The 26235-nt window shown below is 35.9% G+C and overlaps 1 protein-coding gene and 2 long non-coding RNA genes across 3 annotated transcripts; all 3 read right to left on the bottom strand.

Annotated features, from left to right (window-relative positions):
- Positions 1-362: 362 nt before the first annotated feature.
- On the bottom strand, positions 363-9307 carry LOC121251637. The gene is made up of 3 exons (XR_005938071.1): positions 9295-9307; positions 5959-5966; positions 363-746 (listed from the first exon to the last, which is right to left on the bottom strand). It is a non-coding gene; the product is annotated as an uncharacterized LOC121251637 (long non-coding RNA).
- On the bottom strand, positions 1695-3449 carry LOC121251636. Its single transcript, XR_005938070.1, has 5 exons — positions 2694-3449; positions 2337-2574; positions 2042-2251; positions 1835-1927; positions 1695-1746 (listed from the first exon to the last, which is right to left on the bottom strand). It is a non-coding gene; the product is annotated as an uncharacterized LOC121251636 (long non-coding RNA).
- A 4164-nt stretch (positions 9308-13471) lies between the features above and the next one.
- On the bottom strand, positions 13472-25291 carry LOC121251630 (aldehyde dehydrogenase family 2 member C4-like). Its single transcript, XM_041150917.1, has 9 exons — positions 25076-25291; positions 24131-24273; positions 15537-15920; positions 15303-15392; positions 15009-15182; positions 14747-14884; positions 14390-14527; positions 14227-14288; positions 13472-13994 (listed from the first exon to the last, which is right to left on the bottom strand). Exons 1-9 carry the CDS (start codon positions 25275-25277, stop codon positions 13721-13723), a joined length of 1605 nt encoding a protein of 534 aa, XP_041006851.1. The 5' UTR covers positions 25278-25291; the 3' UTR covers positions 13472-13720.
- Positions 25292-26235: the final 944 nt, after the last annotated feature.

The following is a 26235-nucleotide window of genomic DNA, read 5'->3' as shown; positions in this document are numbered from 1 at the left end:
AAATTATACCCAAAATGTAATAATAGAAAGGGGAGCTGGATCAGCGTACATGTATATGTTAAAATGCCACATCGTTTCATTGCATGTCACCAACATGCACATATTTATATAAAACATGCATTGGAGGCTTGGATTCTTGGTTCTTTGTTTTGCTCAGGCACTCGAATTTTATAATATGGGATCTATAGTCCCTATAACCGATAGCTGCAATATTGGATAAAAATTGTCAAATATCAGTGTACATGTAAAAGGTCCCCAATTCTAGACTCACAACCAGACCATATAAGTGACACTTGTTCCAAATTTTTCATCATTAACCATGCATGTCTTGATACCCACAAATAGCCCAACAACTAAATTTTATCTCCTTGATAATAATGTAACTTCAAAACAGAGGAGGTGCAATGTGTAAAATCACCAATTGTTGTGCATAGTGTGTGCTTATGAAAAATTAACACTAACATTGATAGAGAAATTTAAAAGTAGTGCATATTAGTCTATGACTATTCCAGTTACCTAAGTTTATAACAGTGTAACATCTAATGCAAATCATTCAAGCTTCACCCACCTATTTGACAATCTCTTGCATATTAGACTGACTTTTCACACTCTTCCCAGAGTTTGTGAAAAGTCCATATATGTTTCAAATAAATCTCATCAACACTCTATTACTAGTTATGGTGCCCTTGATTCATAGTCAAGCCACTATCACTTTAACATTTTAGTATTGAATGACCATCATTCAACTGGAAGAGCAATTTATATACTTTCCATGTAAAAGTTATGAACTTGATTTATGAACTACAATTCAATTAATCTACAAAGATCATGTAGTTATCTAACATTTTCTAGTCTAGAAAATGCAAGTAAAATAACAGTGTGCAATTTTAGGGAAAAGACATTAAAAAATTGAGAGCATTAGGGAAAATATCATACCTGTACCATGATAACCCATGCATGACGCCTTTGTAAATCCTATCTTTCCATGGGCCTACAATCAAAAGGATACATGCTCTTTACTTAAATCTTTTTCCTGGCATAATTCCCCACTTCCAACCAAGTCCCAACAAAACACCCATCCTAACATGCTAAACAAAAGGATGCACCCAGATTTTACTTGTACTCCAACAAGTTCAAAAAAGCTCAACAATTTCAAAAAACTCCCCACATCCCCATTATTTGAGGATGGCTATGCATCTCCTGGAGTCTCCTGTTGAGACACCCTTTGTGGCTCCAATTCTGTAACATGGCTATTTAGCCTGTCAAATTCATCAAAACAAGCCTGCATTTTTTAAATATCACTCATAAACGACTCAATTTTCCTCTTGAAGACCTCTGCCTCAACCTTGTTCTTCTCATTCTCCTCCTTAAGTCGTATAAACTCCCTATTGGACATCAATGGTTCAGATGGTTCAGGTAGAACTAAATGGCCTAACCATCTAACATAACCCGATCGAGATCCCAAAACCTCATTGAACACAGCATTTGCATTTGCATTATCATCCCCTGCATCTTCTGGTGGCATCTCATTCAACAACTTAATCATAATATTCTACATTAGAATATAAGCATATCAGTTTTAGGCATTAAAATAGATTAATCTCTATATATTTCAGCAAAAAGTAAACTGTCCAAACTGAATTCACTCAGGTAATTCTGCTCAGTAGCTTCAGCGACAAATCCCCCCTTCTTTGTAGACCAATGCACCTCTTTATAAAAAGTAACATAATTCGAAGCTTGTTCCCACTTCAATGAATTAACAAACCTTGTTAGTACATTCTTTTATATGAGTTAGAAATTAAACACAAAAATAAGTATGCGTTTATGCTTTTACCTTTTCCTCCATTAGCCTAACAAAAGACTTCCTGCCACCCATGTGATTTATCCTTTGATTGGACCTATTATGTTTGTTCCGCCTTGATAGGTTCTATAATTTAAATAGGTTGTTGAATATTATTATTGTATGGAATGATAAAACATTTAATAACTAATAAAAACCAGCTAATAAACTTTAAAGAAATAGTTTAAGGAAAGTTGTTACCTTAAATTCTTCACTCCCCCATCTCTCACACAAACATTGCCAAACGGCTTTGTCCACCAAGTTTGTCCCACCAGAAATTGCAGCTTCATGTGTATCATACTCAAGGTACTTGTAGTCCAGTAGGTAGTGATAATCATTATATTTTTGAGCAAGTGTCATTGCCACTATCTCTCGATGGTTGCTTTTGGTCCAATCTAATACAAAATTAGCCTATTAAAAATATTGACAGATTATATAAAGTTAAGTAAATATACTTGGATTCAATAGTTTTTGCTTTATTTGACACAATTCTTACTCATACACGATCCGTTAGCTCATCCTTGTTTTGTTTATCAACACGACTCCAACTTGCATGTCGCATGTCTGCATAAAGTTTCACAATCCAAGTCACGTGTGTTGAAAACATCGTCACATTCTGGCCTGATACTCTTCTTTGGCCATCCTTAATTTCCACTACTATTTTGCCAAATTTGTGAATGCAGTCAAATTATATGCTTCTAGCTGGTCCCTATCCACTTTTTTTTCGGGTGGAGCTAGAGAAGAAGACCACACAATTATAATAATATGTTTGACACATGGATAGTAATTGCTGATCTAGATAATATTACTAGTAACAAACCAAAACACATGTAAAGCGGATTAATCTTTATACTTGCAAAGACATCAATGTTAGACATTGAAGCCTCATTAGTTGGAATTGTCACCTCCTCATGGATCTCACTCGGTCCTTGAGTGGAGGCATCTGAAAATGAAATTGTCTCGTCTCTTAAAATGTGTGCTTGAGGCTGTGTTTCTGCTCCTCTACCACGAGCTGCTATGCGATTGCCAGCACACCTACCTCGTAAATTCTTGGTTCCTCTCATAGGCTACACCATTATATAACCAACCACAACCCAAGTTTGATTTTATATACAAGTAATGGACAAAATAGTATGAACTATATGGGTTACCAACCATAAATTAGCTTATAGAGAGTGATTAACCAAGCGAGAGAACAATCCATTTATAAGTATATATAAATATACTTATCTGTATGCACTATATATTACCAAGTATCTAATAATGTCTAAAAAATGAGCAATACCACCCAGCTTTTACCCAAAGTGTAGATACCTACTTGAAATACCCAGTATAATATGTTTCTCAAATGTGAATTGACAATTTCAAATAAGCACATTTAAGTACGAAGTCCTGGTAGTTAGTGCTTATAAAAGTGTGCATGATCTTCTGATTAGCAAGAACCCTAGTACTAGCTGAAGCTCAAAACAAATATACTGCTAGATAATGCTTTAGAGAGCCCAGCTACTAAATGATTAAAAATAAAATAGATTTCACATGCATATAGTCCTACCATCGACACTTTAAGAGTGCTTAATAAACTTACGAGATTTTTTTTCAAAATCGTAATCCATTCCCATATTTTGTAAAGCTGAACAACTATGTTTCTTGCTAACCCAACCATATTATTTGAGACCTTTACAAATATCATTACACATTATCTGATTAACTCATTGTTGAGCAGTGGAGATTAAAGGTAATGGAGTACTTATTGAGTTTCTTGGTGTTTAGTAAATATCCTGGTCTCTACCGAGTGCTGAGATATGTCGAACTTGGTGTTGCTATAGTCCTAATCAGCAGTTGTTTCTTAGATAATCCTCAGTTTTTACAATTGCAAAGTGAGAAACTCAGTCTTTGAGACTTGGTGAAGGAAATAATGGAACAAACCATCAATCTAACCATGTATTCACTTGTACCATGGTAGATGGGTAGCAGCAGGTATACCAACCCTCATACAGCTGTCTGAAGAGACTGTTCTTTGAAAGTGGAGCCAAAAGACTTCAGTTTCCCACATAAATGAACCCTCTTTACCACGCCTTGCTATCAGCCTCAATTTCCAGTAGAGTTTTGGTTTGTTAGTACTTGGGCAACATAGTTTGGTTGGTCATGAATAGACTTGTTTTTGCATGAATACTACTTGGGCAAGAAATTTTGGGCCATTGGTAATTATTTTGGCCTTAATACAATAGTAACAATTGCTCCATTTATAATATAGTTAGAATTGTAATGTTACTAAAGCCTACTAACGGCCCTAGGTTCCCATTTATCGCATTTACATTATTTCATTTTATTTAGCTCCAATTTCATTGTCTATTTCTAAATTTCATTTATTGGGTTTATTTTATATACATGAAGCTCTTGACAGGATTATTACATTTAATTGACATCAATCTAAATTACACAATGAACCTTTGGCAGCCATTAAATAGGAAAAATTGACTAATTAAACGTTAGAAGAAAAGTTTCTCGAAAAGAATTGTTTATTATTTTTTAATTTTCTATTTTTTTCACATTAAACTAAGTCTGCTCTATAGTGTTGGTCAATGTTATACGAGAAAGTTCTTTAACATTCCAAGGAAATCTTACAACTTTTGCTCTTAGAAAAAAAAATCTCCACATTTATGGTTTTTTTTTTTTTTTTTTTTTTTTAATTTTAATTTCATGACTTTTCATTCATATTAATGATTTTAAATTAATATGACATGAACTAGAAGGGAAAAAAAAAAAAAAACCAGCCTTTCTAGACAGAAATCATACTCTTCTGAATAGCTTTGACATTATTGCTCCATAGCACAAGTATGCACAGGTATGCTTTATCAAATGGAAAAAATAGATATTTCTATCATATTTTAGATTTTGTCATTTTCCAATTGAGTATAACAGAGGATGACTACTGTTTGGTGATGGGCACCTGCATTGGGGCAACCCAACTAAGTCCATAAAGATTAGATGTGTTGATGACATGAAAATGAAAATGAAAGGAGTAGATGTTTTTCTACTTAGTATGCATAAATGGATGGTATCTTCAACACCTGCGAAAAAATCAATTGTTGACACATCAGGGCAACAAGCATCAGGACAGTTTCCTATATAGTGCAATCCAAAAACGTACATAGTAGAGCTTAATGTTTCCATAACTCGAATGCAATCATAACCAGTCAAATTTTTCCTTCTAAATGCCATTTTCTACCATCTTTTAGCATTAGTTCCTAGTTTCATCTTCCCTAGTCTTTGTATTCCAATTCACATAATAGAGATACATGGTGGCCAAGGTTGAAGAATATTTCACACACATCATATCCAGTTTTTTTCACCATTCCAAGGACTATTAACTTTTTCCATTCACTGTATGACTAAATAGCAAGGAAGTTTGACTATTAATGGTTAGTAGGTAGTCTCTAAAAATATCACCTGTTGAGGTGTACAACATATATGTATTGCTAATAACCATGAGAACCTAATATATTCAAACATGCAAATCATGCCATTTTCACACATTTTTTTGATACCTACATAATAAACAAACCAACATTCTGGAAATTGAGTTCTATAATTAAAGTAGAGCAATTTTCTGATAATTAAATTATGCAATTCAACTAGTAGTTAGAATTGAATCTGTCTTTAGGCAGAGTTTGTTTCTGAACTCGAATGCAAATCTTCCTCATCACCATCCTCATTATGGTCAGTATTGGGATTATCGTCAAAAGTGTCACCGTCCACGTTGTTGTCAATAAAAGTATGGTCGATATCATTCCCAACATCATCGTGTACCGCAGTTAAGTCATTAACTGCAACTGGTTTTTCATCCTCTCGATGCAATTGATTCACCAAACCACTATCACTTTGATTGACTGGACCATAATCGTTGGTAGCATCTTCCTCTTGATATGCCTCACCATCGTCTAGGGCCGTTGGGATGGATGGAATGTCATAAACATTTCTGTTGGTTATATTTTGTACCACTTTCCAATTTACAACCAAACTTGGGTCTTTTAAGTAAAAAAAACTTGTGAGCATTGACAAGCAAGGGCAAAAGGCTCATCCTAAAACCATTTTCTAGATGTATTCACACTTGTAACATGGTCACCTACACGTATGCCTCATCTAGGATTACCAACGTCCCAACAATCACATTTAAACAAGTATACAAGATGCCAGCCCATGTAGCGTAATTCAAAAATATCTATCAACACACCATAGAAATCAACCGAGTTCGACTGATGTACTCTTGAAACAATGACCCCACTATTTTGTGTGCGTCGGTGTTGTTCACAGTCCTTTTTGTGAAACCTAATTCCATTTATTATACATCCACTATAAGACCCAACCCATGGATTTGGTCTGCATGCCAGAGCATAAACTTTATCTGTAACTTCACTCGGGTTTGAGTTGCGCAATTCTCGAATCTGTATTTTTCAATGAACAGAATCGTAAGAATCTTACGTACAGGAGATGAAATATATTTTGTGTAGAAAACTTGTTAAGCAGTTATGTAATAAATGTCATGACTTACATGGTTCTTGAACTAGTTGGAAAATTGAGTTTGGTGCCTACGATCAACGTAGTTAGTGTCCTCTTCTTTAATCTTGTTATAGTGTTGTCTACACACAGAGACGAGTAAAATAGTAGAATTTATTTTAAAAAAAGTATACAAGATGAAGGTTGAGTATGAAGTTCTATTTAGAGTAATATAGTACTTACTCTAGGTAGTGTTAAATCTTAGGAAAGTTGTTGAGTACGTTCCACTCCACTTTTGCAAAAAACGGATCATCCAACCTTTTAGTGAAGGAAGAACCCATCGACCAAACCTTTTGGGAGAAAATAGTCAAACTTTCTTCTCGATGGTCTTGACCGACATCCACATTTTGTTCCTTCTATTAAAAGTTGTCTCAATGTCATGGAGATAAGTTGAACAAAATGTAAGGTACTCCACATGAACATAGGCCTCGACAATTGAGCCTTCTGGACGGGTTTTATTTTTGACATAGCGCTTGAACTTTCCTTGATACCTTTCAAAATGATACATCCATCTATATTGTACAGGTCCCACAAGCAAGGTTTCGTGTGGCAAATGGATCGCGAGATGCACTATTATATCAAAAAATATAGGTGTGAATATCATTTCCAGTTTATAAAGAAGAATAGAGATGTCAGTTTGTAGCCTCTGTATGACATCAATGCATAATGCCCATGCACACAATTTTTTGAAGAATGTACTTAACTCAGTCAAAGCTTGTCGAACATCACTCATAAAGTATCCACCAATCACATCTGGAAGCAATCTTTGCATGAAAATATGACAATTATGACTTTTCATGCCTAAGATCATTGATTCACTAACATTAACACATCAAGCAATGTTTGAGGCAAAATCCTCAGGGAACTTAACATTTACCAACTACTCGCAAAAATATATCTTCTCATGTATATTTAACTGGTAACATGCCAACCTCATTTCATAACAATCACCATCATGCTGTAAGTGTAATTCTTTTCGTATGCCAAGGTTGGCTAAATCCTTTCGTGCATTGGTGGAATCTTACTTTTTCCATCGATATTCATCAAAGGGCCTAATATGCTATAGCATATATTCTTCTTAATATGCATGACATCGAGGCCATGTCTCAAACCCAAGGAAAACCAATAAGGTAGCTCAAAAAATATACTTATTTTTGTCCAATTCAACTCATTGGTTGTGCATTTCCTCTTCTTTCAAGTTTTGTCAAATTGTAAATCTGTCACTTCTTTCAACTATTCCAAGATAGCATCTCCTGAAAAATGTATAGGTGGATGTTGATGATTCATATTACCATTAAAATCAGCCTTTTTAGATCTCCACCGGTGCCTCGCTGACAACCACGGACGATAACTCATGTAACAATACTTTCGCCCATGGACCAACCACAATGAATCTGTCTCATCATTGCATGTTGGGCATGCCATCTTTCCCTTTGTGGTTCACCCAGAAAGATTAGCATACGCTGGGAATCAAAATCTTGCCAGACCATCGAATCTGCAGGATGCCTCATGACGTTAGCATCGTTGACCCGTTCACAAGCATGCCACCTCATTACCACGTCAGTCTTACTTGACACAAATAGTCTTTGCAACCTTGGGATGAAAGGAAAATATCTCAACACTTTGTGTGGAATTTTTTTTAGCTTATTCGTGCTTAACACCCACCTCGGAGTGTTGAATTTAGGGCACTTCTCTTTATCATAATGTTCCTTCCAAAAAAGAACACAATTATTCAAACAAGCATCTATCTTGGTGTAATTAAAACCAAGGCCACATTCCAAGTGGCATGCCTCATTGTATGAGTCAGGGAGAAGAGCATTAAGAAATGCATCTTTCAACAACTCAATAACCATGTTAAAGGATTTAACACCCCAACCACCAACTGTCTTGATATGAAGTAACTTTACGATAAACGATAGCTTCAAAAAATTTAGGCACGATGGATAGAGTGGACGATGTGCATCTTCTAAAAATTCAGCAAAGTTGGCACTTGGACCCCCATCTATTACACCATGAGTAGGTCTTTGAAAGCTGTCTGAGTGGTCCATAGAGGCTTTAGCCTGAATGTCATCTAGCATCTCATCCATAACATCAATGTAGCCATCATTCAAGCTTGCCTCATCACCATAATCTGAGGAACTAACATCCAATACTTCATCCTAACCGTGGAATATCCAGGCCTTATAAGAAGGATCAATCCCTATGATAAATAAATGCTCATCGACCACATTTATTGGTAGGAAGAACATATTACGGCATCTACAACACGAACACCTAATGTCAACTCCTCCGAGTGCATGTTCTCAAGCCATAGTCATGAAATGGTTAACCCACGATGCATATTTGTTAGACACAAATTTATCTTCAATATCCATCCACGTCTTGTCCATTTAGATATGATGCCACAAATGAAGGTGTGAAATGTATACGACTATTGATGAATATACAAAGTTCAAAACAAATAGCAAAATAACGAAAGGCACAATTATAGAAAACATACTGCATGAAATTTAGGATTTTTGCAGTGATAGTGCTAGTCAGAAAGAGATCCTTACAGATTCAAATTATGTACATTATGATTGGGTATCATTAAGAGTATTTAGTATTGCCCTGATGACAAATAGTTCATATGCACAGGTTTATAGTCCTAATGATAAACTGAAGTAAAGATGAATGATGATATTACCCATTGCTTTTATAAATAGGGGTTCAAATATGTTATTTCTGCTTGCTTAAGCTTATATCTTTTTAAGAAAAAAAAAAAACCTAGATAACCAAATGGAAAACGTTCACTCTAGACCTTAATGGCAGTTGTTGTCCTGGACTCTCCCCTCTAATTTGGATGATATCATGTTGATATAGGACCAATATCAACATGCTATATATTGTATGTCTACTGCAAAGAATATAGTATACGGTGTAGGATATCTTAAGAATCAATAGAAGAATGTAAACGTAAGGCTAGAACAAAATATGCGTGCTTCAAGTCACACCTAGCTAATATCTAACTAGGGTTATGGTGTGTGTATTCCCCAACTCTATAGGCTAGTTGATATGAAAAATGATTATATATGTATATTTTTGTAACAAGGAGCTGATTTCCAGTTAGGTGTAATAAATATAAATGATAAAAAATACCACTAGAATAGTCCGTGGTGATCACATTGAGATAGCCACATTGAAAAATAGTTTGCTAGTTTTGATTTTACTTTAAGTGTGTATGATCTTCATATCCATAACCTAACTTCTCATTAGCATGCGGACTTGCTAGATACCATATGAATTAGTGCTCATTTTTTTATATATGTACACAAACAGAGAGAGAGAGAGAGAGAGAGAGAGAGAGAGATGTTGAGAGAGGGAGATAGAAAAGATGGTAGGTTAGCAATTATGCACATTAACTAAGATCTAGTTAAATTGGTCATAAAATGCTCTTAATACAGTTACCTACTCCAATGGTGTTATATATCTACCTACTACCACGAAGTCTTTTAATGCTGACCTTGAATTTTGTTATTCTTTGTCACACCAACAATTATAGAAGAGGTCAAAATCACTAATCTCAATACAAGTGCCAGAGAACATAGTTTGAAGACAAAAAGAGAAAGAAAAGACTACAAGTAGAGATAGTGCACATCTCAAATCTATTTTTGATAGAAACTACTTGATATTTTTCCTTACCTGTATTTAAACACAAATTTATAATATGTGGATTTATGGAAGGAAACATTAAATAGATTTTTTCAGATCGTTGTGCATATCCTATGTTACTGAAACTTTTAAAATACAATAATGGCAATTCGATATGCTATGACTATATACATATGCAATGCATAAGTTAATGTTTGTAAAGGGGTGAAAAAAGTCCTACTTCTCGTAGGAGTGTTGAATATGTTAGTGTATGTCTATTCAAATGCAGTACATAGTGAATCTGTGTTGCACTAAAAATAGCAAGTAAAATATGAGTCCGAATTGATCATTCAATAAAGATCTGACCATTTTAAAATTGAGATATGAAATGTAAAAATAGAAAATTAAAAAAGAAACCCACACATTGAGTTGATTGTGCAAAATGTGGGTAATGCATGTAATTATGCAGTGATTATCCATAAGCGCCAGCAGATTGAGTAAACTAGGTATATCAAAACCTAATTGTTAGTGCTATTTCTCACCCGAGTAGGGCTCCGATAACTAGTTCTTACTCCTTGGATGCAAGTGGTAAGTTAAAAGTAGAGATGCTAAATGCAGGTTGTGGAGGAAAGCATAAATGAAAGTTTTGATTGAACTAAACTACTTAATCGAACAAAACAAAACAAGGTTGCATCTTAAACTCCACATCTAAAAACTAAAATACCATAGGATTCCCCAACCTAACTATATCATTGTATAAAGGTAAGACAAACTAAAAGATGGGGGTAAACATGCTTCATGTGATTTTATTGTATCTATCGACAACACAACATGAAATGTTTCTCTGTTCTGCCTTGGGAGCAATGTGTAAATAACAAATGACATCAGTGAAAGATACACTAAATTTAATAGGAATTTAGTCCAACTTCAACACCTAGACCATCACATTATATGATGTCTAAAGAGAAACAATTTTCCCAGTACCTTTAAAAAACAATAGTTCTTCATGTAATTAAAAATAAACCACCAGAAAGTTCACTCTAAACCAATGCAGATAGAAAATCTAAAAAGTTCTTTGTTCCTCTCACTTGGTATTTTCCCCTCCAACAAATTCCATTACATGAAGTTAATAGACTTAACAAACAGAGGAGGATAATGGTTCTTTTATTTGAAACAAGCACATTCAAATGACTTTGAGACTCAACCATGTGTAGCAACTAAATTTCAGTTATCCAAAATCAAAAGTAAATTTTTTTTATAATCGTACATCATTAAACTAATAGATTGCATGAACTATCTACTAAGGAAATAAAGATCATAAAAATCAAACTTTAAGCATAAATGATTGGACTGACCTTGCTAGATTTGCCCCAGATCCCTATAGTATAGGAATCTTCGATTGATATCAAGCACGATTGCCAAGTTCTTATCAAGCACTACTTAGTGCCGAGGATCGCAACTTGCAAGCTTGCCACGTAAATTCGTTGTCCACAATTGATTCTCGTGGATTAGGATGGGTAGTTATGTGAAAATTGCTATCGATTTCAACAATCGACTAAGTCGGCTCGCTCAAGTTTGGGATGGATTTCGGCGCAGATGGTGATTGAGAATGGGTGAGAGGGTTTTATCAGTGTAGGTTTTTGAACAAAAGGAAATATAGAGAATCTTGGTGGCTATTGCGAGAAAGTGGTAGTCAACGGTGGCGATCAACTGGTTAGGGCATGGGTTTTCTAGAATCTCGCGGGAGGAGGTCTTTCACAGGAAGGAAAAAGAGGTAGAGGGAGAGGAAAGGGAAATATGTGGAATTAATCACAACATAAGGTTTATTGCAGCAACAATAGCACCCCCAATAATCCTGATGGCATCTTATTTTTTTGCTTCTAACCCTTATCGCCGTAACAAACTAAAAAGTGCCGTAATATATCAATTATGTCCATAGCTTTTACGGCCACACTAATTTTTGCCGGAAAAGAGGCTTTTTCTGGTGAAATGCTGAGATGTCGCAAGTTTAGTGTCCCAACAGGAAAAACTGCCTTTTTGCCGCCAGATTGTTGTTGCCGAAAATAAATTTGGCCGTAAAAGCCACTTTTTGTTCTAGTGATGATTGGTTTAATTCCTCGCAGATTGTACTTATCTAAAATTGTGTCAATTAGCCTTTTGCATTACCTATTTGCAGTATAATTTGTTATATGCTTCTAGTTTGAGGCTTCACGATTTTATTAGTCTCTTGGGTAAGATGAATCCTTGTCTTAATTGCTCATGTAATGTTATCAATATCAATATTATTGATTATTTGCATATTGTCTATTGTGGATTCATTTTTAATTATTGTAACACATGAATCAGTCCTTATTACATGTTTGAATGGATGATGAACCCAATCCCTTATATGTGATATTATAGTTTTTCTATTTGATGTAAGACTATTTGCAGGGAAATACATTTCGCTGCAGATAGGTTTTTACATTTTGTTGTAAATAGACATTTGCAATGATTGTACATAATTCATTGCAATGAAGGTACATAATTCGTTGCAAGTAGCACTAGCAATGGCTTATTCATCTTTATCTTTATTTTCATATTTGCATAATATGTCTTTAAATTCATCTACATTGGCTTATGCATCTCTAAATTTTTACATAGTTATGAATAGTGAGAAGAAGCACTATTCACTCTCCAAACATTATTTTTAATGTTTTTTCTCTCATACCCATTAAAATCAACTTTCTGGAATTTGTATTAAGATGATTTTGATATATGAAATTTGTATTTTTGAGCACTTGGTGCTAATTATAAAATATATAAAAAATAATAATTTTAAGAAAAAAAATTAAAAAATAATAATATTTTATTATTATTTGGTTCAAAGATGCATAATCCAATGTATGAGTTTTTCTTGATATGCAAAATCAATATGCAAAAGATGTGATGTTGAAGATACATATAGAGAAATCAATACTAGTGCTTTAAACTCTTTTGCAAAAAAAATCTAATAAACATATTTAATTACAATGAATGTATATTTCGTTGCAAATAAACACTCTTTTGCAACGAATGTACATTTCATTGCAAATAAACATATATTTTGCAACCAGTCATGTACATTTCATTGCAAATAAACATATATTTTGCAACGAGTGTACATACTATCATGAAGACAGTAGCAATGACGATAAATTGATTTGTAACGATAAAATTTTGTGGCTAAAAGTGGTTATTTGCAACGAAAAACCATCATTGGGATATATATGTATGCTTTTCTATTTGAACGAAAAAACCATTGTTGGTAACAAAAAGTTATCGTTGTTAGTACTTTTTCGAACGAGAAATTGACTTTTTGCCACGATTTTTTTCGTTGCAAAATGTGATTTTTCTTGCAGTGATATAGCAGTACTAATGGTATGGTTGTACAAGCTGGATATATGTTCTACGAGCTGTGACGAAATTTTACTGAATTAATTAACACAATGAAGCAGCACATAAAATTAAGCATTCGCTTTTTATGCAGCACTTGACAAAGTGTATATCAGCACTTGACGAAAGTGTATATGACAAAATACAGAACCTAAGATATTGAACTCACTGCATTAATGCAAACCCTTCGAGCCACCAAAAGAATACGTAACTTCCATTTATTGCACTTTATTGTACGTATTTTCCAGATTTAGCTAGCAGGCCCGAAGGGATGTTGATTCAAAGCCAGGGTGTATTATAAAGGGGAGTGACAACCGACTTCACTTGAAGATACTTGTGAAGGGCATCCATTCCAAAATCTTTTCCAAAACCACTCATCTTATACCCTCCAAAAGGGCAGTCATAGTCGAGAGCAAAATAGCAGTTTATCCAAATGGTACCTGCACGGATTGATCTTGAGACGGTGTTAGCCACATTTAAGTCATTTGTCACGATGCCAGCTGCTAGGCCATATCTAGTGCTGTTGGCCCTCTTAATCGCCTCCTCAATTGTTCTGTAATTATTCACCAGATCATAAGCCAAAATAGAGAGCTAGCGCTTTTATCAAGCCAAGGGCCATCTCTAAAAATAATTAGGAGAATGAAAATAAAAACATGGAGCTGCATGAAACCAAAAGTTCTGTATATGTGGAACCGAAGTTGGAGGGAACAACCATTTCGCTCATTATAATAGATTCATGTCGATATCGAAATTTGTGAATAGATTTGACTGAAAATTGTACTAACTTGAACTTTGCAAGAGCCAAAACTGGTCCAAATATTTCATCCTGCGCTATGAGCATTTCTTCCTGCGCAAGTCGGCAAGAATAACAGCAAAGAAGGAAAGACAGACTTTGTTAGAATAAAAAGTATATAATCATTAGTTTTTAGTTAGAATTTAAGTATATACCTTTACGTCAGCGAAAATTGTAGGCTCAATGTAATATCCCTTCCGAGCAATGGGCTTGCCCCCAGTTAAAAGGGTTGCTCCTTCTCTCTTGCCTTGCTCAATGTATGAAAGAATCCTTTCAAACTGCTTCAAATCGACCTGCAAAACTACAAATATAAAACAAGCGGCTTGCCATATGTTATTGTTGTTATTATTATTACTACTTGCATGGGTCCTTCGCAGTTCTATTGCATGGGATTCCAGGCTTCAATTCCAGGAATATTTGGATTGTATCCTTTCTTGTTATTGTTGGCTGCATGGTTTGTTATTATATATGTTCCTTTGTACTTTCATGAAAGCAATTCACATCATATATACCTGGGGTCCTTGTTGAGCTTTAGGATCAAAAGGATCCCCAACTACCCAAGCTTTTGCCTTTTCCACTAATTTCTTCACAACCTCGTCATATATCCCTTCTTGAACATAAACACGAGAACTAGCCACACATACTTCTCCCTACAAATATATATACATATATCAGTTAGAAAAAATTTCATTTGAGCAACATTTTTATATAAAATAGCTTTCTAAAATGCAAATTTGTTAAAACAACAAAAAATAAAAATAAAAACTATTTTACCTTGTTAAATAGAATGCCCATGATAGCAAGCTCGGCAGCCATATCTACATTGGCGTCATCAAAAATTATAAGGGGTGACTTGCCTCCTAATTCAAGTGAAACCACTTTCAAATTACTTGCTGCTGCGGCCTGCATTACTTTGCGTCCTACTTCTGTGGAACCAGTGAAACTAACCTGATAAATTGAGTACAAGCGTATAGCAGATTCAAGTACATGCATTTATATCCAAACTAAAGCCATAAACTTGGCCGTGAGCTTTACTCAAAATAATCGCAAAAATTTGGAGTTGCATACTGCGTCGATGTCCATGTGAGAACTTATGGCAGCCCCAGCTGTTGGACCAAATCCGGTTACAACATTGAGCACTCCATCAGGGATTCCAGCCTTGACAAGAGGAAAAAAAAAAAGGGATAGGTGAAAAGGAAAGATTTTAGTTGGAGTAGTAGTTCACAAGAGACAGAAAAGACCACCATAAGCCATAATAATGGCATTTTAAAAAGAATATCTATATTTTTCATAGACCCTTACCAGCTTAGCAAGATGAGCTAAGTAGAGAGCTGACAGAGGAGTTAGTTCAGCAGGCTTGACGACCATAGTGCATCCGGCAGCTAAAGTCGGACTAACCTTCATGAAGAACAAGGAGGTGGGGACATTCCAAGGGATTATGTGGCCCACGACTCCAATCGGTTCGAGCAAAGTGTATCCATGAAGTTCACGGGACATTTTCAGTACTTCACCATGAACTTTATCAGCTGCACCAGCATAGTAACGGAGTAAACTTGCTGCACCTGGAATGTCCATGTTCTTGGCGACACTAAACAACTTTCCACAGTCAATTGTTTCCAGGGCAGCTAATTCTTCTACATTTTCTTCGAGCAAGTTGGCGAATTTCATCATTATCCTTCCTCTTTCCTACAAAACCCCACCACAGAGGAAAAGAAATGATAATTTACATGATATGTTGCAAGCTTTTGGTCCAATGAATTTCCACCAAAAAGTCGAGAGTTAAATTATTCTGCAATCTTTTAATTATGTAAGTTCGTCAAAAGATTTTCCGTTCAAATTCATACATCATCAATGACCGTCGTCAATTAATATCATTAAATCATTCATACATCTTCATGGACGTGAACGTTACCTCATTGGTACTGCATGTAGTACTAAACTCATGAAAGCATTACAACAAAATGCATAAAAATGGTTTTTTTTATGATGTTTGACTTAAATATATATTCAAAGAATCGTACTACTCCAAATCCAATCATACACTTATGTTTTATCAGCAAATATGCGGAGAGAAGATTCTTTAAACATGTTCACATTGTAGCTTAAAAAGTACGTCCGAGGTTCATTGAAATAATATTTGGGAAAAATATATCTTGTTGAGTTTTTTTTTTTTTAGTAAGTTATTTTGATTTTTATGTTTTTTTATTACGTAAACCAAAATACATAATCATTTATATAAGATGTATTTTGACACATGGAAATTTATTTTGGTGAGTAAAGGATGTGTGTTGGATGGAAAAAGATAAATTTTTTTCTTATATAAAAACATTGAGATTTTATCTAAAACATATGGGTAATGACACCACAAGCTCTTTTTTTTAGTTTTTTTCAAGAGCCAGTAGCCACACACATAGTGGCCTCGTCCCAAATTTATTAAAATATCTCATTTATGGCGGAAGAAAACCGTGGTTACATCAATACGATGAACAAAGCCAAAACCAAACCAAACCAAACCAATAAAACCAATCCGTAAAACATAACTCCAAACACCAACTTTGACTAACACAAGAACCACCAACTAAGTCCAATGCACTAACGATGCAAAGCAGGAAGCCCCAACTTGTCAACCTTTAAAATCCCTTTTAGTCGATGAGGAATAGCGTTGAAGACCACCCACGTCCCAGAATCATGCTCGGAAGCCAACCTCGCTAAGAAGTCTACCCCTATGTTACACTCACGATATACATGCCTGACCTTATGCCTCAAGCTTGAAAGCATCTGTATTATTTTCTCCCAAAAATATTCCAGGTACCAAATACCACAGTGCCTCTTCTCCAGCCAATTAACAATTAAGAGAGAATCAAGCTTCACTTCTATTTGTTGTAATCCCAACTCCAAACAGTGTTGCAAACCATAATAGAGGGCTAAAAGTTCCGCCATATTATTCGTCCCAAGGTCCAATCTTTTCGTAAAAGCCAATTTTAATCTCCCTTGGTCATCCCGAATAAGACCACCGACTCCTATACGCTCAGGATTTCCCAACAACTTCCATCTACATTTTGTTTAAATCAACCCTCCTCCGAATTTTTCTAGTTTACAAGACAAACGTGATTATTTTTTTTCCCCCTTTATTGGGATTGAAAATGCCATTAAAACTGATTCATCACCAGAATGAAATTTTTTACTAGCTTTAAGCCGCAAGCCCACCTAAGAAATGGCCGCCTTTATATACAACCATAAGGACTCCATCGAGTTCGCTCTACCTTCCATACGCGCCTTGCATCTCCAAACCCACAACGACCATGTTAAAATGATGGGAACAAGGTCGAATAAACTACCTCTTTGAGTGGGGTGACTAGCTCTTCAGAACCAACATTCCATCTTCCATGGTCTAGATCAAAAGGAATGCCCAGGTAGGAGGATGCACGGCGCCAAATTTCAGCTGCAACCATACCTTTAGCAAGTACATGGTCTTGGTCCTCTAAACTCCTTGGAGAACAACATTCACATTTTGAAACTATCGGAATCCCCAAAGAGCTCACACGGGCATCAACATTAAGAGCAAAATGCATTGCCTTCCACAAATTAACCGAATATTTCTTAGGCAATGCCGAATGCCATATCCAATTAGACCAACTAATCTTTGAGGCTCGGATTCAAATACAATCCCAAGACGATTTAGACATAAAATCACAACTCAGGTTCGGTTTCCAGATGAGTAAATCCATTCCTTCCTTGTGCACACCAAGACAGCCCAAAATTTCTTCCATTTTGTTATCACCCACCAACGCTCTAATCAAGTCCACATCCCAACCATCTTCAAGCTTGCACTCCCTCACCTTCGACTCAGGCTGCACAATTATTGGACATGACCACCAGAGCACTCGACTTCAACCATGGATCCCTCCAAAATGACACCTGCCCTTCCCATAACCTCCAGCTAGACTGATTTAAAACTTTCGGAATCATAGACACCACACGACACCAAAAAAATAGAGCCATTTCAAGAACAAACTAACGTAACATGCTTGTCTTTAATATACTTAGCTTTGAACAAATTGGCTCATAAAGAGGATTGAGTCAACAACTTCCAAGCAAATTTCATAAACAAAGAAGACTGAACTTCCTCCAAATTTCGTAAACCCATACCTCCCTCCTAAGTCAGCCTGCAGAGCTGTTGCCATGCAACCCATTTTCGTTTTGGTTTCCCATCCGATGATCCCCAAAAGAAACCGCTCATGAGACGATTTAAGGCACTAAACACAGCCTTAGGTGCATGCATCACATAAAGTAAATGGACAGGAATACTAGCCACAACATGACACAACAGAATCAAACAAGCACCAGCGAACAGTAGCTTGGTTTGGCACCAGCGAACAGTAGCTTGGTTTGGTACCCCCCCAGCCTTCCTCGAATGCGGCTTAGCAAGTCATCAAAGTCCAGCAGCTTTAACCTACCAGTGGAAAGCAGAACCCCCAGATACTTTATAGGGAACACCCCTTTCGTGAACGACGTCATTCACAAAGAGTTTTGCCTCGTGGCAACAGTAGTATATTTGGAGAAAAAAATAGCCGACTTCTCCTTACTCACCATCTGACCAGACCAATCCTCATATTGTGAAAAAATGTCTCTGATTACTTTGAGAGAGGACCGACCACCATTAGCAAAAATAATAACATCATCAGCATACAACAAATGTGATGTGAGAGGGGTGCCATGCGGATGAGTGAAAGGAACAATTTTACCAGTAGCAAAATTATGCTTCAACAATCTAGACAACATTTCTTCCACTAAGATAAATAAATATGAGGAAACTGGATCCCTTGGCGTAGCCCATGACCACTCGGAAAAAAACCTTTCGCCCTCCCATTCATAACTACCGAGAACCACAAAGTCAAATACATTGTTTGATTATCTCACAGACACGCAGGGAGAAACCAAAAGAAACCATCACATGCAATAGAAAATTCCAATCCAAACTATCATAGGCCTTGGCCATATCTACTTTAATAAAAACATTACCACCTCGAGCCTTCTTATTAACCATATGGATCATTTCTTGAGCCAGGGCAATATTTTCATAAATGCTTCTATCGAGTAAAAAAGCCCCTACTCTGGCGAGACAATTTTACTCAAAATAGGAGATAACCTGCAAATCGGAATTTTAAAGAACACCTTATATATTACCGAACATAAGCTTATTGAGCGAAATTTATCAAAACCAGATGGTTGTTGCACTTTTGGGATTAGAGCAATATATGAAGCTGAATAGAATCTCGGAAAAGGAACCCCACGAAAAAAATCTCTAACCGCCTCCACCACATCCACTTCCATGATATCCTAACACGATCTATAAAATCCAAATTCAAAACCATCTGGACCCGGACTACTATCAATCGGAATTGAAAACATGACATCCTTAACCTCTTGGATTGAAGGGAGCCGTAGGAGAGAACTATTATCCTCATCCACAACAATATTCTCCACGTACAAAGACAAGTCAGGGAGATCTTTACGCTGTCTGGCACAAAGGAAATTACTAAAGTAATCCACGGCTTCCAAATGCGTGGCTTCAAGAGTATCCAAGTGAGTACCATCCCTCAATCGCATCTCCTACACAAGAGGCTTAGATAAAGACGTGAAAGACTTAAAAAATTGAGCCGAAGCCTCCCCATTCTCCACCCAACTAAGCTTAGCCTATTGTTATAATCTAATTTCCTCTCGTTGCAACCAAATAGCCAGCTCCTCCTTTGCTAATAATAACGCCCCTCAACCTCTTCAGAGAAACTAAATTGTAGTTAACATTCTAGGCGTTCAATTTCCCTCTCCAAGCACTGAATATTATTCTCTGCATGCCCAAAAACCTGAAGGTTCCAATCTTTAAGAACCATTTTTAATTTTTTCAACTTGCCTGCTAAACCAAATAAACCTGCAGTCCCCATTTACACCTGCCACACATCTCTTACAACATCTTTAAAACCATCATGGAAGACCCACATCTATTGCAATTTGAACGAGGGACCATACTGAGAGCCCGAAATCGACAACACAAAAGACATTGGAGCATGATCCGAAGTGGAGCGAGATAAGAACGACACACTCGCATCAGGCCATAAAGAAATAGCCTCTGTATTTAACAAGCAACGATCTAATTTCGACCAACTACGCGCCAACCTCAGCTGTCCATTACACCACGTAAATTTACTCCCAACCGACTTCATCTCAGACAGCCCACACAAATAAATGAGTGCATTGAACTCATCCATAGCCACCATTAATCGAGGCCGACCCCCACATCGCTCCGCGTACTCCCGAATAATGTTAAAATCATCGAGACATAACCATGGATCATCTTGTGGCATGTCCTGTTGCAGCAACCTCCACAACTCCTAGCGGTCCATATGGTTACATTTCGAATAAACCACAGAGACAAACAGCAGTTTAGAATCATACACAATAGAGACCGTAATGTGCTGATCACTTTCATTCATGACCGATACCTGAAATCCTTCCCCCAAAGCAACCATAATTTACCTCCACTACATTGATTAGAAAAACAATCGTCAAACTTCAAAGAATTTTTCCAAGCTTCAAGCCTCAACTCACTAGCAAAAGGCTCTGCCAACAAGACCAAATTCGGTCGTAACTTCTTCACTAATTTACCTAACCTCCTCCGTGATGATCTCATCTCACGAATATTCCAAAAGAAAGGTTTGCACATCATAAATTTAAGAGAGAGGGTCTGCTAGGAACCTGAGTAGAGCTTCTAAGAAGTCTCCCACCCCTAACCACATTTGTTTTTTTCAAAGACTCTCCCTCTGAAGGATAGTCCTTTGAACTGCTCAAATGCCCCATATCATTGCATTTAGGGTTAGAAACACACTTTCCATGCAAAACCATCGCACGCGATTCTGACATCTCCATAACAACATCATCAGCCACCACCTCCTTGGCAGGGACGACCTGCTCAGTAACAATCAACATTGCACTATTTGGATTAGACACCTGATCTGACACCAAACAAACCCCCTCTGTCACCACATGAACCAACTGCAATGTACCTTCCAACACCCCCTCAGAACCATCTCCAAATGCAGGGCCTTCCAGAGCCATCGCTACTTCGTCCCTTAACACATCCACAGGCTCCACCACATCTGCAGCATCAACCTTAGCAATGTCTGCATGTTCAACCACAACCACCTGCCCAGCCATGTCCACAAGTTCAACCACATTTACAGTCTCAACCACCATCCCCGTCTCCTCCCTGACAACCTTTCCCTTCTCACCCTCCTCGACTGGTTGTTCCACTACTGTAACATTACTGGGACCCCCAAGTTCAATCACAAACAACGAGCCCTAACCATATGCACCCATAAGCTCCCCACCTGAATCTTTCACAAACTGTTCCTGGCTTTTTGGCATCCAACTCTTGCCTCCATCCTCATTCGGTTCCTCCCCCACCTTCTATTTCTGAAGCACCACCTTCTTCCCTCCATCCTTCCGACGACAGGTCTTAGAGTTATGCCCCTATATATTACAACGAGGGCAGAAAGCAGGAAGATTTTCATATTCTATCTTCACATACAAATTGGATGCCTAGTGAGGAATACCAATCCACGGTTCTTTTGTCACATCCATCTCTAAGCACACCCTGGCCCCATTCATTCTTGTAGCACACTTAGTTGCGTTAGCCCAACGTAAAAACCTTCCAATCGGCGGGGTAATATTTTCCAGAAAAGACTCATGATAAAAATTCGGAGGTAACCCCAGTAGAACCACCCAAACAGGAACCATCAACTGTTCTTTTTCCTCATCAAACCCAAGAAACCAATGAAATCCTCTACAGGGCACCCCATCAATATCCATGGCTTCCCTCGATAACGCCTTCAAGAAATTCAGTTCATTAGAGAGACGCACGAAAACATTACGTAGCCTACTCATGGCAAACACCAAAGGTTGCACCTCCAGCCAACAACAACTCCGAATAAAGGAACGAATAGCATCTAAAGTGGGGCGTTGCCTTCAGAATTTTAGGACCATTGAATACCTGAAAGGTTCTGTGGAACGATCAGCCTGCTCCTCGGAGAAAATCACATAGTACTCTCCATCAATAACCTTCGCAGGACGAAAAGGAACTTCAACCATCAGGAGTGGTTATGGGGCCTGAGCCACCATATGACCTCTGCCTCCCAGCCGCCGAGCCAACAAGGCCCCCGGCGGCAGCCATAGCAGCCGTCAACACACAAACCCAAGAACCTTAGTAGAGCGAAACCTAGAAACCCTAGTAGAGCCAAATATCTAAAACGTACAAAAACTAAATTCAGAGAAGAAAACATCAACAAGGTGGATAATGACATCACTCAAATTCTTAAAACTTCTCACAATTTCCTATCCAAATATCACTTAAATATAAAATATTTTTCAATTTCAATTCTTCAGCCTTTTCATATAATTATTTTCTTCAATCTTTTCAATTTCAATAAAAAAAATAATAATATTCAATTTTTTTAAAAAAAAATTATAGTATTTTTATTCAATTTTTTTTCCTATCATTTCTCAAATTATAATAAAACTTATTAATTCCATCTATTTTTTTATTGTTCACATGCAACTCTCTTAATTATATCATGAGATACTGGTGTCCGAAGGAGCCCTTAATTATGTAAGCCCTTCTTTCACAGACGGCGACCGTTTCATTCTTTGGTCAAATTATTTCAAGTCGCATCACTGAGTTTCATTCAACTACTCTGCTGGCTTTCCAGTTTTTTTTTTTTTTTTTTTTTTTTTTTAAAGTACTGCTGGAGCCATCGCTGGTGGCTACGTTGGAGTTACTGTTGACTCTAGTATGTATTTTTTAATATATTTTTTTTAATTATTTTTTATAAAAAAATTTTTAATACTTTTAAATATTTAAAAAAATGAAAATAAATTTAGAATATTATTAAAAAATACTTTCTTAACCATAAAGTAAAAAATCATTAAAAAATACTTTCTTAATCACTAAGTATATTTTTTTATTTTACTTAGTGATTAAAAAAGTATTTTTAATGATATTATGATTTTTTTTTATTTTTTAAAAACATTTAAAATTGTTAAAAAAAATCTATATAAAAAAAATATAAAAAAAACCCATAAAAAAATACTCACTAATACAAGCGGTATCTCCCAGCGGGAGCTGGGAGCGGAACGCTTAACATTTTCCTTTTTTTTTTTATCCACAAACATAAGTTTGACTTTGAAATTTGGGAGCACAATCACTTCATATGAGCAATAATTTTGATTTGCGTGATACACAAACGTTTATCTGATTTCATCTTATTATTAAATTTTATTTAAATTCTTACACAAAATTTAATAAACAATTTAATTTTTTTAAATTTTAAAATAATAATAATAATATTAAAAAATAATATTCTAATAATATTTTATTCTAATTTTAACTTTTATCTAAAATCATCATATCTCAATATCTCACCATCCAGACAAGCCTCAGTCCAAATTTGTCTCCTCTAATAAATACTTAACTTAAACTATCTCAATATTATTTACAAATCATCCAATTACCATATATTTATAAAATTCTCATCTCATCTCATTTTCTGAACATACGCTTAAATACTAATTTGAAAAAGAAATAAAATCCAAAAAAAATAAAAAATGAAAACCAGTAAGTACTAGACGGCCTTTGAACGCTCCTTGTATGGGGAGGATCAGGCTTTTTTTCTTTTTTTCTTTTTGACTTATTAGATGTTTTTGAAATCCTATAGCACTTTCTTGAATTTTATGTTAAACATGTTTCTGGACGTTTGAGTAAAAAACCATATAAAATATAAAAAAACTCCAACTTTTGACATCCAGGCATATTGAGATAAAGGATAAGAGAGAGTAGTACATACATAGCCGGGTAAACGAGGCCATGGACCATGGTCGAATGCCTGGCGTGCAGCTTTCACTGCCAACTCAACGTCTTCCTTGTCTCCTTCTGCAATTCTTGCCGTCACCTCTTCTGTTCTTGGATCTATGGTCTCGAACGTTTTTCCTGTTGTCATTATAAGGTTTGAAATTTCACTCAGAATTTATTTTACAATTAAAATTATTGAAAATAAGAATGATAGCTACTGTTGGACATAGTCGTCTTCCATGAATATTATTGCTATATATATATATCTTTATCTCTAATAACTTCACAATCTTATTTTTGTCAATTGAAAAAAAAAATACAATATAGAGTTGCTTAAAAAACCAATAGAAATCCTCTGATCTAATTATTTGATTGAATAATTAGAACTTAAATAATTCTAATTCAATCAAACATACTAACAGATTTTTACTGTAAAAAAATGCATTATTTAAATATATTACACGGAAAATATTAAATATTATAGGACCGACATAACAAGGCATAAACTCGCTACAAAAAAGTTTGACCGTGAGACGAACAGTGGGGGTTTGCTCATCCATTACGGAGCAATTGAAGTCTATATTCTCCAAAAACAGTTTAAGTAATCTGGAGTATATATAAATCAACATCATTTTCCCTTCTTTTCTTGGATAATTCCTTGGCCCCGGGTGCATGAAAGAACAATTAATATATGCATGTTGTAGCCTACGTATATGTAAATTAGATAACAAGATGAAGTACTTCTTTCTTCCTTTTCCAGGCTTTAACTTTTACAGATTGCTAGCTAGCATGTCATGATAGAGTAATGAAAATAAAGTTGGGGTAAAAAATGGAAAGAAATTAAGAAGGAGGGGATAATGTATATAACCTGGAAAATCTATATATAAAGAGATATGTGGAGAAGTAGATAGATATATAGAGAGATGTAGAAAGCTAAAACCTGAAACGGAGTCAACGAATTCGCCATTGATGAACAGCTTGGTGAACTTAATCGTCGGGTTCTTCACGAAAGAGGCAGCCGAGCTATCATCGGAGTGACTCCCCATGTATACCTCTGACCTCTTGTCTCTCTCTGTGTCTCTGTCTTGTGTATAGTTTGCTAGGTTAATGGAGTTCTTAGTTATTTGCGACTCACACTGCATTCACAATATGGATACATATATGGGTATATATAGGCACTAATTATGTAGGAGTTTATACTAAATACGTAGTACTACTTGTATTATATATTATGAGCAAGAGACTTGAGTGGCCGAGCCGGAGCGTCTGAAAAGTAATTAAGTTTGACTGGCCGAGGAAATTAGAAGGTTGCATTTGTCGAATATGTAAGCACGTGGGCGACTAGACTAGCTAGTGTCGTTGTATACTTTTTCTTTTTAATTACTAATCCAATAGATAAAAATTCTCTGCATTTTGTTATTAGCTAATGTGAGACTAGGATAACCAAGATTAATTTTGGTGTGAGAAAATCTATTTAGAAATTTTATTTTTTATACACCTAATACATCGTTAATGTGGACCATTTCTACATACATCAGCTATACTAAAAAATAATTATCGTTTTTATTTTTTTATTTTTTTATTTTTTATTTTTAAGTTATAGTGGATGTTACAATAAGTGGTGTGTTTAACACATTTATTGTAGCAAAACTGAATGATATTACCTCCAAGGACCTCAAGAAACTGAAATATGGTCCGTTTCACTTTTGAATTTTTGGTAAAAATTTGTTGATTTTTCTAATTTATAAAATGATTATTAGTTTATTTTTAGTACCTAATATTGGATTCATGAAAATTTAACATTTCAAATTTATAATATGTTCTTAATCTTGTCAATGTTTTCAACTTATGATGGAATTAACATTTTCCTAAGGTGAGGAAAAGTGCTTGTAAAGGAGTTTTTTTCCCCTATTGACCCTTAAAGCAACCCCACGAGGAGCCACCGGGAAAGTAAGTCGGAGAGCCCAGCCAAGCCCAATCAAAACCTGCGACCCCCTTTCAAATGAGTCAATAGGCTTCTACAAAGTACTCGGCCCACGAGGAAAAGTCACCCCCTAAGTAATCTACACACAGAGAAAGCAAATGGTAGGGGTAGATGAG

The sequence above is a fragment of the Juglans microcarpa x Juglans regia genome, chromosome 2S, assembly GCF_004785595.1.
Source record: "Juglans microcarpa x Juglans regia isolate MS1-56 chromosome 2S, Jm3101_v1.0, whole genome shotgun sequence".
In the NCBI taxonomy this organism is placed as follows: domain Eukaryota; kingdom Viridiplantae; phylum Streptophyta; class Magnoliopsida; order Fagales; family Juglandaceae; genus Juglans; species Juglans microcarpa x Juglans regia.
This window is presented reverse-complemented; position numbering and strand designations above follow the sequence as displayed.

Coding starts and splice junctions, on each gene's coding strand:
- LOC121251630 (XM_041150917.1), bottom strand. CDS start 25,277: ATGCAGTGTGAGTCGCAAATAACTAAGAACTCCATTAACCTAGCAAAC. Junction 15,393..15,536: donor TAGCTCATCTTGCTAAGCTG/GTAAGGGTCTAT, acceptor CCTCTTGTCAAG/GCTGGAATCCCTGATGGAGT. Junction 15,183..15,302: donor CTCACATGGACATCGACGCA/GTATGCAACTCC, acceptor TCAATTTATCAG/GTTAGTTTCACTGGTTCCAC.